This window comes from Rhinatrema bivittatum, chromosome 2 (genome assembly GCF_901001135.1).
Source record: "Rhinatrema bivittatum chromosome 2, aRhiBiv1.1, whole genome shotgun sequence".
In the NCBI taxonomy this organism is placed as follows: Eukaryota; Metazoa; Chordata; class Amphibia; order Gymnophiona; family Rhinatrematidae; genus Rhinatrema; species Rhinatrema bivittatum.
This window is the reverse complement of record NC_042616.1, coordinates 266,478,037-266,491,005: the sequence shown is the minus strand read 5'-3', so window position 1 is coordinate 266,491,005 and position 12,969 is coordinate 266,478,037. Positions and strand designations below refer to the sequence as shown.

At 43.6% G+C, this 12,969-nt stretch overlaps 1 protein-coding gene across 2 annotated transcripts in view; it reads right to left on the bottom strand.

The window, feature by feature from the left end:
• Positions 1-12,969, bottom strand: part of SEPTIN7 (septin 7) — a 407,754-nt gene that overhangs the window by 68,887 nt on the left and 325,898 nt on the right. For both annotated transcript variants that reach the window (XM_029589487.1, XM_029589486.1), the window contains exon 11: positions 1,072-1,197. In XM_029589487.1, the coding sequence (XP_029445347.1) occupies positions 1,072-1,197 (126 nt within the window). The remainder of the gene's footprint in view (positions 1-1,071; positions 1,198-12,969) is intronic.

The following is a 12,969-nucleotide window of genomic DNA, read 5'->3' as shown; positions in this document are numbered from 1 at the left end:
GGAAATTAAGTCGGCAGGTCTTGGGGGAGTCGGGGGGGGGGGGGGGGGGTGTTTGTTAGATTTTTGTTTGGTTTTTTTTTTATATTCGCTCCATAAGACGCACATACATTTTCCCCCCACCTTTGGGGGAAAAAAAGTGCGTCTTATGGAGCGAAAAATACGGTAATACTTTTGTATTTAGCTCAGACAATATGAACCTCAATATTTTTCTCACACATTCTCTTACAGATACAGTGATTAGTGAAACATAGCTCTTGCATAACTTCTTAGCAAAAAGATTTACACTACCATAAGTACTTTATCTGGGATGACCTCCAGCACATGACACTATATTATGTTAAATGCTGCAGTGGCCTATAGTGGCTGAAAGCAGAACATGATTCCCCCGCCAACCACTATTCTTGACTATTGAAACAATACTCAACTTGGAGGTTTTTGAGTTTTAATTATTCATGCTAACGTATTAGAATTTGATGCTTTATCTGTAAATTGTCTTATGATTTTTGGATGGAAACAGATATTGTGGTTAATCAAGACCAAATAAACTGAACTCTCAAAAGGGCTAAATCAACAGTATTCACTAATGCCGACCCCTAGCCCTGTGCAGCCTGAGGCGAGAACTGAACTCTGGTCTATTGAACTGGCCCTAATAGTGCTTGTAGGCCAGGGCATTCTAAACTTATCCTGGTGACTCCACAGCCAGTCACATTTTCAGGATATGCAGAATATGTACGATGCGTTTGGATATACTAAAAACCCACTGTACACAAATGTGTGTGATGCATAGTTGTTATGGCTATCTTGAAAACCTAAATGACTGAGGATACCATAACAGGTTTGGGAAGTCCTGTTGTGTGCTTAACAGCAAGCGTTTCTAACAGTAGCACTTGATTAATTTCTCTCTCAAGAGGCTTGAAATACTAGTTCAGCAATATTTGCAACACTAACCAAAACGTTTGAGACTAGAAGAGACCCTGGGCTTCAAAATAATTACTGGGCCACTCAGTTTTTATCTACACATAATTTACATTATGTTATGAACTATCATACCACATGTATATAATTACTCACTTTGTGAGCTGCCCTTTGTTCTTGTTGTTGTCAACTCCATTGTATGTAACAGCTGCCAGTTTTCTACTTCTGTAGTTCTCATAATGCACGTTGTTTGTGACATCCTTCAAGTCCTGCATGTGGGTTCTGTCAACAAGTTACATATCTTATAAAATTTCAGATATTAATACTACTGTGCATAAAACTGGAACATACAATTTGAAAATATCCATACTTGTTAAGAGTACATGTGAAAAATACCTGGATACTGAAATTGGAGTCTTTTTTTAAGCTAACAAGGATAATTAAGAATCAGTGCAAATGGGTTTCATTTGCTTTCCAACTCACCTTGATAATGCACCATATGTTAACACAATTCTCTTTCACAATAAGAACTTGACTAGCTAAACTGGGATCCCTGTCCAGACTTTTTTTTTTTTTTTTTTTGGAGAAGTTTAAGATAACCAAGCCTTTTGGATGAAGAATAGCCAGGAGTATTACAGGCTGTTATTAAATAGGAATACATACAAAACAAACAGCAAAAAAAAAAAAAAAAAAAGGCAGTCTCATCTGTTTTTAAATACTGATATCAATCTGTGCTTATTCCGCCATAGGCAGGTTAGATAAAAGCATTTGTTGGCATAAGAACATAGTCCATAAGACACTTTTTTTTTTTTTTTAAAAGAAAGGTATTTTTCTTAGTTTTATATATGCAAAGAAAGGTACTGTAAGTGCTTTTACATTAGTTCAATAGCATCACCAGATATCCAAACCTATAAACTATCATGTAATGATCACAGCTATGGTCAGATAGTATTAAGACTATGCAAATGCCCAATATCCTTAAGGAACCAGCATTGGAGCTCCTCTGCCAGATGCCAGCAAGAACTCCAATAGGATCTGTATGACCATCTGCAGAGACACCACTGTAGTCAATCCTGGTGCACTAATGCTCTGAATCTTATGATTCAGAGTCTACTGGATGTTCCTATCTAGCTCTTCCTAAAAAATTGCTGATGTCAACATGGCCTGGGAGACAGAAGATGTGGTTGTCACATCTTCCTGAGGCACCAGAGGTGTATATAAGGCAGACACCTAGTCCCTCAAACTGTCATGATATTCAAGGATACATACTTCAGGACATTTCGTGGCAACTGCTAGAATGTGCCTGCTTTCAGCTTTGTGGTTCATTTGAGACCAATGTCAGAGTTCTGCAATGCTGGTACTGAAAAGGTTGAACTCTTTGCTCTCTTTGGGTGAGAGGACGAGTTGACAGCCTATCTTCCTGGTCCTATATGGTGCTCAATATTGAGACAGACTGATGCTCTCTGAAGTTGATACACTGCTAGCAGCTGGTACAGCTTCTGAATCCCTTGATGTCGATGCCTCCAAAACTTCTGACTTGGACTTATGGTACCCTTGAGTGCTTTTCTATAAGGTCAAACTGGGAATGATGCCCCCTAGGGGATCATGGTCGCACAGAGGCGACACCCCTAGGGGGCATTATTCTGCCCTGCAGAAGTCAGACAGAAGGGGCTGTGCATGGACAAGTTGAGGTATAGCATGCTGTACATGGCCAGTAGGGCATACTCTGAATTTTTACAAACTTTGAAGTCAAAACTTCCATGCATGTGTGCGGACTGCCATGCTGCTTGCCTTTTGGAGAAAGTAGTCCTATTTTCCATGGAATAGAGAAAGCTTCCACAGCTAGTCTATCCCTTGTTGGTCTCCTGGAGCAACATATGGAACCTTGCTGTTGAAAGACATTGCAAAGAGATCTATTTGCAAAGTACCCCAAGGTTGGAGAAGTTCTTGCTCTATTTGAACATGTAGGGATCACGTGCATGGTTGTCTGCCATTTTATCCTGAGCTCCAGAAAGCCAGACAAAAGAAAAATTACTTGGGAAATTGCCCATGTTCAAATTTTTGCTAGTTCCAGCCAAAGTTTCTAAGAACCTTTTGTACCTTTTCTCAATACATAACATTGCTACTTGGCTGTCTGAATCACCATCACCTTGTTCTTCTACCATAGACTGCACACTTTCAGAACACTGAAGACTGATCTCAATTCTAGCAGGCTGATATGAAGCAATTTTTTTTGTGACCTGGTTCCTTAAGAGTAGAGGTTTCTCAGATGAACTCCACATCCTTGAATGGAAGTTATCTGTCAGAGTATCTTGAATTTGGAGTTTGTGAAATTGGCATTTCAGCAGATATGAACAGTCCAATTGTTATGTCAGAGAAATGATGAGCATTGGACATTTTTACTTTGTGTGACATTGGTTGAAGAATCTGGTTCCCTCGAAACTTTAGTTGCCACTGAACTTGTCTCATGCGAAGATGCACAAAGGATAACAGACCATTGCTGCCATATGACTTAATATCTTCATGAAGAGATGAGTGGAGACTTGTCTCCAGCCTATAGTTATTAGGATTATTCTAGATAACTTGTTTGCCCTCTGATGCAAAAATGCTTCTCCAGAGGTTGTAGGCTCCTATAAAGATTATATAAAGAATATTTTATGTTGGATTTTGGAAAATTGATGAGAATTCTTAGGTATTGAAGAGTGCGCATGGCACAGTGGATGGAAGAACTAGTGTCTTGAAGGGAATTGGCCTACTATGAGCCAGTTGTCCAAGCAGGGAAAAATCATCTGAGAGAAAACAATGTTTTTGAACAGCAACACCTACAAGGCATTTTGTGAAAACTCAGGGTGATGCTGAAAGGCCAAATGGGAGAACACAATATTGATAGTGATTGTTTTCTATGGTGAAGTGCAGAAATTTCCTGTGAGAATCACAAATCAAAATGTCTGTGCAAGCATCTTTGAGGTCCAGGGAAGAAAGCCAGAAGATTTTCTTTAATTGAGGAAGCATAGTAATCAAAGAGTTCATTTTGAATTTTTTTCTTTAGGAATTTGTTTAGATTCCTTAGGTCCAAGATTAGTCAGAAACCAGCTGTTATTTTTGGAACTGGAAAATATTTGGAATAGAATCCAGAGTTCCATTCCTGTAGTAGAACTGGTTCTTCTGTGCTGGCTATCAAGAGGAATGACTGTTCTTGTTGAAGGAAATGTGAACTGTTCAGTATCAGTATTGGAGGATTGTTTGGGAGAAGTAGATTTGAGATTTAAATGATATCCTTGATTCACAGTACCCACCAGTCTTGCTACTAAAGACCATGTTCTGTCCTTGCCACACTGTCTGCTCTGATGCTGTTGCTGAAGATGAGTGTGATAAGCATACTAATAGTATCTTCTCCTGGAAATAAGGTATTGCCTCCTGTAGGGCTGATGCTGATCATTTTTTGGAAGTAAGGGGTTGCTCAGTTGTAGCTGCTGAAAGGGTGAAGAGGACAGCACGGGGATTTTCAATATATCCTCTGTTTCTTTTACCTTTTCACCAAAGAGAAATTGTCACTTGTGCATGAAGTTCTACAAGACTGTCATGCACAACATCATGATGATCTGATGCATGCAGCCAAGTTAGTCTTCTGGCTCCAATAACTACTGTGGAAGTTCTAAAAGTGACAAACATCAAAGGCTGACCTGATAATGTGTTTCAGATTCCTCAGCTTCTTGAATTACTGGTACTAAATGGTTCATTTTGTCTATTTGAAGCACTTCTAAGTGACAAGTTTCGGTAGGGAAAAATTCATAACACTGAACCATGTACAATTGGTAAGTAGATACTTGAGTTTAGAATGGGTGCTTGAAACATGTTTTGCTGTATTACCCAGCGTTCTAGTATCTTCACATGTCAATTTTACCTGATTGATTTGGAAGCTGGTCTTTGAGATGTTCTGCAGCTGCTTACACTCTATATTTGAGGTTACTTGACATAGGCAGGGGAGATAAAAGTGTTTCTCACATCCTTGCATGAAGTTCGCCAGGGGAGTCTGTAAAGCAAAATTGCTTACCTTGTAATAGGTGTTATCCCAGGACAGCAGGATGTAGTCCTCACATATGGGTGACGTCAGTAACGGAGCCCTAGTGCGGGAAAACTTCTGTCAAAGTTTCTAGAAACTTTTGACTGGCAGCCTGAGGCTATTGAGCATGCCCAGCATGCCATGATATTCTCTGCCACAGGGGTCTCACTTCAGTCTCGTATGTAGCAATAAGCTTTAGCAAGAATAAAATAAAAGGTATGAGGCCCAACTCTGCGGGGTGGCGGGTGGGTTTCGTGAGGACTACATCCTGCTGTCCTGGGATAACACCTATTACAAGGTAAGCAATTTTGATTTATCCCAGGACAAGCAGGATGCTAGTCCTCACATATGGGTGATTAGCAAGCTAGAGGCTGAGTCATTTTCTATGAAGGCAGCAGTGATGTGTTGTTGTGGAAATGAGTCAGCCGAAGATCACAGCAGATTGGTTGTAGAAGGAGTTGGGATTAGAGTGGAAACAAGTTCTTTAAGACAGATTGTCCATAGGCTGAATCTTGTCGTCCTTGTTTGTCCAAGCAGTAATGAGCTGCAAAGGTGTGAAGAGAACTCCATGTTGCTGCTTTACATATGTCAAGGATTGGCACTGAACGAAAATGTGCTACTGAGGTTGACATTGCTCTTACTGAATGTGCCTTTATTCGCCCTTGGAGAGGAAGGCCTGCTTTTTCATAGCAAAACTGTATGCAATCTGCTAACCAGTTGGATAGAGTATGTTTACCCACTGCTTTACCCGGTTTGTTTGGATCATAGGAAACAAAGAGTTGATTGGTTTTCCTGAGGGCTGAAGTGCGGTTTAAATAAAAAGACAATGCACGTTTACAGTCCAAAGTGTGTAAGGCTATTTCCCCCTGGTGAGAATGAGGCCTTGGAAAGAATGTGGGTAAAACTATGGATTGATTCAAGTGGAATTCCGTAACTATCTTGGGAAGGAATTTTGGATGTGTACGGAGTACCACTCTGTCATGTAGGAACTTTGTATAAGGTTCGTATGTGACAAGTGCTTGTAACTCACTCACTCTCCTAGCTGATGTAATGGCTATGAGGAAGATAGTCTTCCATGTGAGAAATTTAAGATCACAGGAATCTATGGGTTCGAAAGGAGAACGCATTAATCCTGTTAAAACCAGTTTCCTAGCGTGTAGCAGATGGACTCAGAACCAATGGGTATAGTGTATTCGTGCTAGCAGTTGGAGACGGATCACATTTCAATCTGACGTCAGCACCTAGTACATATACCCCTGCAGGAAGTGCAGATTCTCAGTAATTTTCAGTCTCCAAAGCAGTTAGGAGCTATCGTCACGCTCGCTGAGCGTTAGAAAAAATTTAAAGAACAAAACCCTACCTGAAGACGAGCCCCGCACTCCTGCGGTGATACCCTTGGGTCCCTCCCCCAGTTGAATTTCCCGAGGTGATTTCCGTGGTCCCTCGGAGGTAAGAGCCTCGGTCAGGTGGCCGAATCGCGGCAGGGACCACACTAAGGAAAACGAAATTATCAGGTAAGTAATTTCTCCAATTCAGATCCCATTCTGTGACTGGAGGCCGAATTGGTGGTTTAAAGTGAGTTAAACTTCTCATAATCCTACTGACAAGAGGTTGCGTGGATATAGGTGCATCTCCCATCTTGTTATGATAAGCTGAGATTGCACTCAAATGTACTCTTATGGATGAAGTCTGAAGACCAGAGTCTGAAAGATGGTATAAGTAGTCTAGAAGAGAAGTAGTGGGGCAAGTGAAAGGATCAATGTGGTTTTGTCTGCACCACAAAGTAAATCTTTTCCATTTGAAAGAATAATTCTTTTGTGTGGAAGGTTTACATGAAGCTATAAGCACTTGAGATACATTGGTGGAAAGATTGAGTGGTTGTAAGATCAAGCTTTCAACATCCATGCTGTCAGGGATAGGGATTGAAGGTTGGGATGGCGCAACAGACTCTGATTTTGAGTTAAGAGAGTAGGAGCTACTCCTAGACGAATTGGATCCCTGACCGAGAGGTCTAGCAATGTGGGAAACCATACTTGTCGAGGCCAATATGGGGCTATGAGTATCATGGTTCCCTTGTCCTGTTGTAGCTTCACTAAGGTTTTGGTTATGAGCGGTATCGGGGGATACGAGTATAGTAGGCCTGAGTTCCAAGGGCGAGCAAAGGCGTCTTTGGCTGGCTGGTTCTTCTGTTTATGTAGAGAACAGAAGTTGCCCACTTTGTGATTCAGATGTGACGCAAAGAGGTCTATTGTTGGTTTTCCCCAACTTTGGAATATCCTGGTCACTACTGAGGGATCCAGGGCCCACTCGTGTGGTTGGAACTGACGACTGAGTTGATCTGCCACTACATTGTGAATGCCTGCCAGATAAGTGGCCTGGAGGAACACTGAGTGGTTCAAGGCCCAAATCTGTGCAGCTTCTTGACAAAGGCGATATGAGCCCGTACCTCCCTGTTTGTTGATGTACCACATGGCTACTGTGTTGTCTGTTTGGATTAGAACAGTCTTGTGTGAAAGGCAGTCCTTGAACGCATGCAGCGCATAACGTATAGCTCGAAGTTCCAGAAAATTGATTTGAAATGTTGCTTCGAGTTTTGTCCAAGTCCCTTGAGTTTGGATATTGTCTATGTGAGCTCCCCAACCCAAGGTGGATGCATCTGTAGTTAACATTATCTGGGGGACTGGTTTTTGGAAGGGAAAGCCCTTGCATAAATTGTCCTTGGTCGTCCACCATCGTAGTGATGAACGTAGTTGGTGAGTTACTTGAATTGGATAATGTAATGGTTGAATGGCTTGGATCCATTGTGATCTTAGAGTCCATTGGGTTGCGCGCATGGCGAGCCTTGCCATAGGAGTGACATGAACTGTGGAGGCCATGTGGCCTAGTAAGATGAGAAACTGATGCACTGTTGCTTGTTGGCGTGAGTAAATTGAGTTTGCCAACAGGGACAGTGTTTCTGCATGATCTTCGGGTAGAAAGGCCTTTGCAGTGATGGTGTTCAACTCTGCTCCTATGAATTGGAGTAGTGTGGGATTTTTGATAATTGATCAGAAACCCCATTTCTTGAAGTACAGCAATTGTGTGATGTAGAGAAGTGACAGCTCCTTGTTGAGATTGACTTCTGATGAGCCAATCGTCTAGATAAGGGAAGACATGAACACCTTGCTTGTGTAAGTGTGCTGCTATTACTGCCAGGCATTTGGTGAATACTCTGGGAGCAGAAGCGAGGCCGAATGGCAGCACTCTGTATTGGAAATGCTGGTGGCCGACTGTGAAACGCAGGTACCTGCGATGAGGAGGAAATATTGGAATGTGTGTATAAGCATCTTTAAGATCCAGAGAACAAAGCCAATCTCCCTTTTGCAGAAGTGGAAGCATGGTTCCTAGAGAAACCATCCTGAACTTTTCTTTTTTTAAGAATTTGTTGAGATTTCTGAGATCTAGGATGGGACGTACGCCTCCGGGCTTTTTTGGAATGAGGAAATACCATGAGTAGAATCCTCTGCCCTTCTGACTTTGTGGCACGTGCTCCACAGCCCTGGCTTTCAGAAGAGCGGATAATTCTGTTTGTAAATGGAGTATGTGATTTTTGTTGAGATGAGAATACGTCGGTGGAAAATCCTGAGGGAGTGATGTGAAATTGAGGCGATATCCTTGATGTATTATTGAGAGGACCCATTGATCGGATGTTATTGACATCCACTCTTTGTAAAATTGGGATACTCTTCCGCCAACTGGTAAGGTGGATTGGGGATTGGAGTATAGGCTTTGTTCCCTGGATTGAATTTCAAAAACCGGATGCAGGTCCTGTCTGAGGAGCTGGTTGGGGCCTAGCCGCCCGTTGCTGTCTCTGTTGAGGTTTTTGTTGAGACCTAGGAGGCCTAGGCCTAGATGTGGGAGGATAGTATCTTCTTGGCCTGTAGAAAGGACGTTTTGTCTCTCTACGTGGGGGTCTGCGACTTGTATGTGTTGCAGAATCATGAGGGAGAGTTGATAGTTGCTTCAGGGTTTCTGAGTGCTCTCGTAACTGAGCAACAGCGTCCTGCACTTTGGTACCAAACAAATTATCTCCCTGGCAGGGAAGGTCAACAAGTTTGTCCTGGACCTCTGGCCTTAAATCAGAGGCCTTGAGCCAGGCCCACCTCTTGGCACTAATGCCCGATGCAGCTATTCTTGAAGATGTTTCAAAGGCATCGTAGGCAGCTCTGACCTCGTGCTTCCCTGCTTCTAAACCTTTTTGAATAATATTTTGTGCTGCCTCTTGGTGTTGTGGAGGCAGGAATGGTACAAATTCTTCAATCTCTGTTTCCAGAGATTTCTCTGGTGTTGAGTCATGTAAAGTTGGTATGCTGAGATTGAGTTCAGCATTGCTCCTTGATATATTTTCCAACCCATCTGATCTAAGAACCTATTGTCCTTTCCTGGAGGAATTGAGGCATGGGTTCTTGTCCTCCGAGACCTCTTTTGTGCAGATTCAACTACAACTGAATGGTGAGGAAGCTGAGTTTTGTGATACCCTGGTGCAGGTTGTACGAGATACGTAGAGTCTACCCTTTTGTTTACTGCAGGAGTTGTGCAGGGATGCTCCCAAATCTGCTGCTGGAGTTGCAGTAGCACTTCATGGATGGGAATAGCCAGATTGTGCTTAGGTGGATCTACAAACTGTAGTATTTCCAGGGTCTGTGTCTCATCTTTTTCAGCTTGTAATTGAAATGGTATCGACTCTGCCATTTCCTGTATAAATGATGAAAAAGAGGTCTTCTGGAGGTGACTGCTTTCTGGACTGAGGTGGTGAAGGGTAGGACATAAAGTCCTCTGATGAGGGCTCAGATGCAGTGTCAGACCAAGTATCAGAAGTTGGAGTTTGGTATGGAGCAGGTGTATGCTTCTGAGGTGGGGGTACACCAGAAGGTCCCTGCAGTGGGTCAGGTGAAATTTCCTCTTCCTCCTCCTCTTGCCCTGGAATGGTAGGCAAGGAAGCCAACAGCTCCTGGTATCTCTTAGTGAGAAGGTTTTGCTGCTTCTGAACCAGTAGTTTCAGTGGCTGCAGTTGAAGGTCTTGGCAATGAATGCTTATATTTCCCTGATGACTTGTGCATCAATGTGGATGGCCTTTGGAAAGGAGGTATGGATGGTGCCATTGTGTAAAGAGACATCGACTGTGTAGCAGATGGCATGGTCGATGTAAGAAAAGAAAACATCGAGATAGGAATCGATGTACTGATGGATGGTATCTATGATATAGGTCCAGATGGCATCGATAGCAACGAGAGAGGCGTAGGCACCGATGGTTTCGATGGAATCAATGCCTGAGCAGGCTCCGTCATCGATGTGTCACCGATATCTATGTGGATAGAGGAATCGATGGCATCAGCATATACGCCGGCAGACGTAACCGTCGGCATCGGCTGTGAAGCCGGTATCGATGAAATCATCATCTGCGTTGCCGCCGGCATCGACATGGGTGTCTGCATCGGCGGTTGCTCTGGAATTTGATGTTTTAAAGCCTCGGTGACAATTTGTTTAATCAGTGTAATCAAATCCGGTATCGATGTCAATGACAACATTGGTGTCGATGATGGAACAGAGGAGATGGAAGTAGACGGAACCGAAGTCGGTTTTTGTCGCTTAGCTAGCGGTTCTTCCGGCGGAGGGAGAGACGGGGACACCGTGGAACGATGCTGTCGATGCTTATGCTTGGGTCTCAACTCAGTGACTGACCTTGTCGATGAAGTGGAGGGTGCTGGTGAAGAGGCATCGCCGGAACCCTCCGGGAGTAGTTTTTTAATAAGAATTTTCTTCGTGACTCCCACCGGTGATGACTTTGTGGAAGTCGAAGGGGAAGGCACGGATTGAATTTGAAAAAGCTGTGCCATTTTCTCTTGCCTGAGTTTTCTGCCTTTTGGAGTCATCTCTTGGCATTTTTGACACGAAGCGATTTCATGTTGTTCTCCAAGGCACCGAACACATTCTAAATGGGGATCCGTTATAGACATTGTTCGGTTGCAGGCTGGGCATTTTTTGAAACCCAAGGCTATGTTTGCATCGACGGCCGTCGATGGAAACTTGAGAGAAAATGTGAAAAATGTGAAATCGGAAAAGAATTTTTCTGTCACCATCCGGTGATAATCACAGTGAGACCCCAAATGGGGAAAAAAATTTGAGAAATCAGTGACTTTTTTAGTCAAGGTTGTGTGAGGGAAACTCACAGGGCTCCTATGACCGCGATGTCGATGGCAGCGCGGAAAAACGAAGACTGAAGTGAGACCCCTGTGGCAGAGAATATCATGGCATGCCGGGCATGCTCAGTAGCCTCAGGCTGCCAGTCAAAAGTTTCTAGAAACTTTGACAGAAGTTTTCCCGCACTAGGGCTCCGTTACCGACGTCACCCATATGTGAGGACTAGCATCCTGCTTGTCCTGGGATAAACTGGAATTTCTACCACTTACTTTGGGACCCTGATTATATTTAAGTCAAACATCTTCTCTGGGTTCTGCCTCCTCTTGTAGACTGAAGGGAATTTCTATTGCCATTCTTTATAAAAAGGCCAGGTATTAGACATTCTCAATAAGGGATGCACTCCTAGGGTGTTGAGGAGCAGAGTCTGATGGAAGACTTGTCTATCCCTCCTCAACAGAATGGAACAAGGCGGCAGCATATGACAACTCAAAGCCTTCTGGAGTTTTCCTATCTTTGTAAAAAAAAAAAAAGCTGTGGGGAAAGCAGAGTTGCTTACCTGTAACAGGTGTTCTCACAGGAAAGCAGGATGTTAGTCCTCACATATGGGTGACATCATCAGGATGGAGCCCAATCACAGAACACTTTTGTCAAAGTTTCTAGAACTTTGACTGGCACCTACTGGGCATGCCCAGCATAGCACCAACCATGCATCCAGCAGGGGTCAGCCTTCAGTCTCGTCTTATAGTAAAAGTACATGCGAAAAATAAGTAAACATAACAAACCCAACACCGTGGGGTGGCGGGCGGGTTTCGTGAGGACTAACATCCTGCTGTCCTGTGAGAACACCTGTCACAGGTAAGCAACTCTACTTTCTCACAGGATAAGGATGGTAGTCCTCACATTTGGGTGAGTACCAAGCTGAGGATGCCCGAGCAATGCACCAAATGTACCCAAAGATGTGCAGGCGGCACAAGAACTGGGGTGGAATTTGGTTGAGGGCATCCTGAACCCTACTGGGCTGGCGGAAGGTTGTTGGTACCTCAGTTCGCAAATAAGTTGCATAGCACAGACTGGCCGAAAATGGAATCTGGTCTGCCAGCCTTGTCTAAACAATAATGGGCTGCAAAGGTGTGGAGAGAGCTCCAGGTAGCAGCCTTACAGATGTCAGTAAGCGACTCCGAGCGTAGGTGCACTACTGATGTTGCCGTGGCCCTGACAGAGTATGCTTTAACACGGTCTTGAAGCGGAATGCCTTCCTGTTGGTAACAAAAAGAAATACAGTCCGCTAACCAGGAGAAGAGAGTCTGCTTATCGACAGGTTTGCCCAATTTGATGGGATCGAAGGAAACAAACAATTGAGTGCATTTCCTGTGGGCAGCTGTACAGTCTAGATAAAATGCTAAAGCACGTTTACAGTCAAGGGTATGTGTTCTCCTGGGGTTGAGTGGGGCCTGGGAAAGAAGGTGGGTAGTATAATGGATTGATTGATATGAAACTCCGCTACTACCTTAGGCAAAAACTTAGGGTAGTACTCCGCACTCATCCTATCATGCAGAAGTTTAGCGTAAGGCGGGTAGGTGACTAAGGCCTGTAACTCACTAAATCTGTGAGCAGATGTGATTGCCAAAAGAAAAATCACCTTCCAGGTGAGATGGCGGCGATCACAGGATTGGAGAGGCTCAAACGGCGGTTTCATGAGCCGCCCCAAAACCAAGTTGAGGTCCCAGGAAGGGGCCGGAGGGTGCAGTGGAGGTTTAAGGTGGAGCAAGCCCTTCAAAAAACGTGTTACGAGGGGTTGTACTGAAATAGGT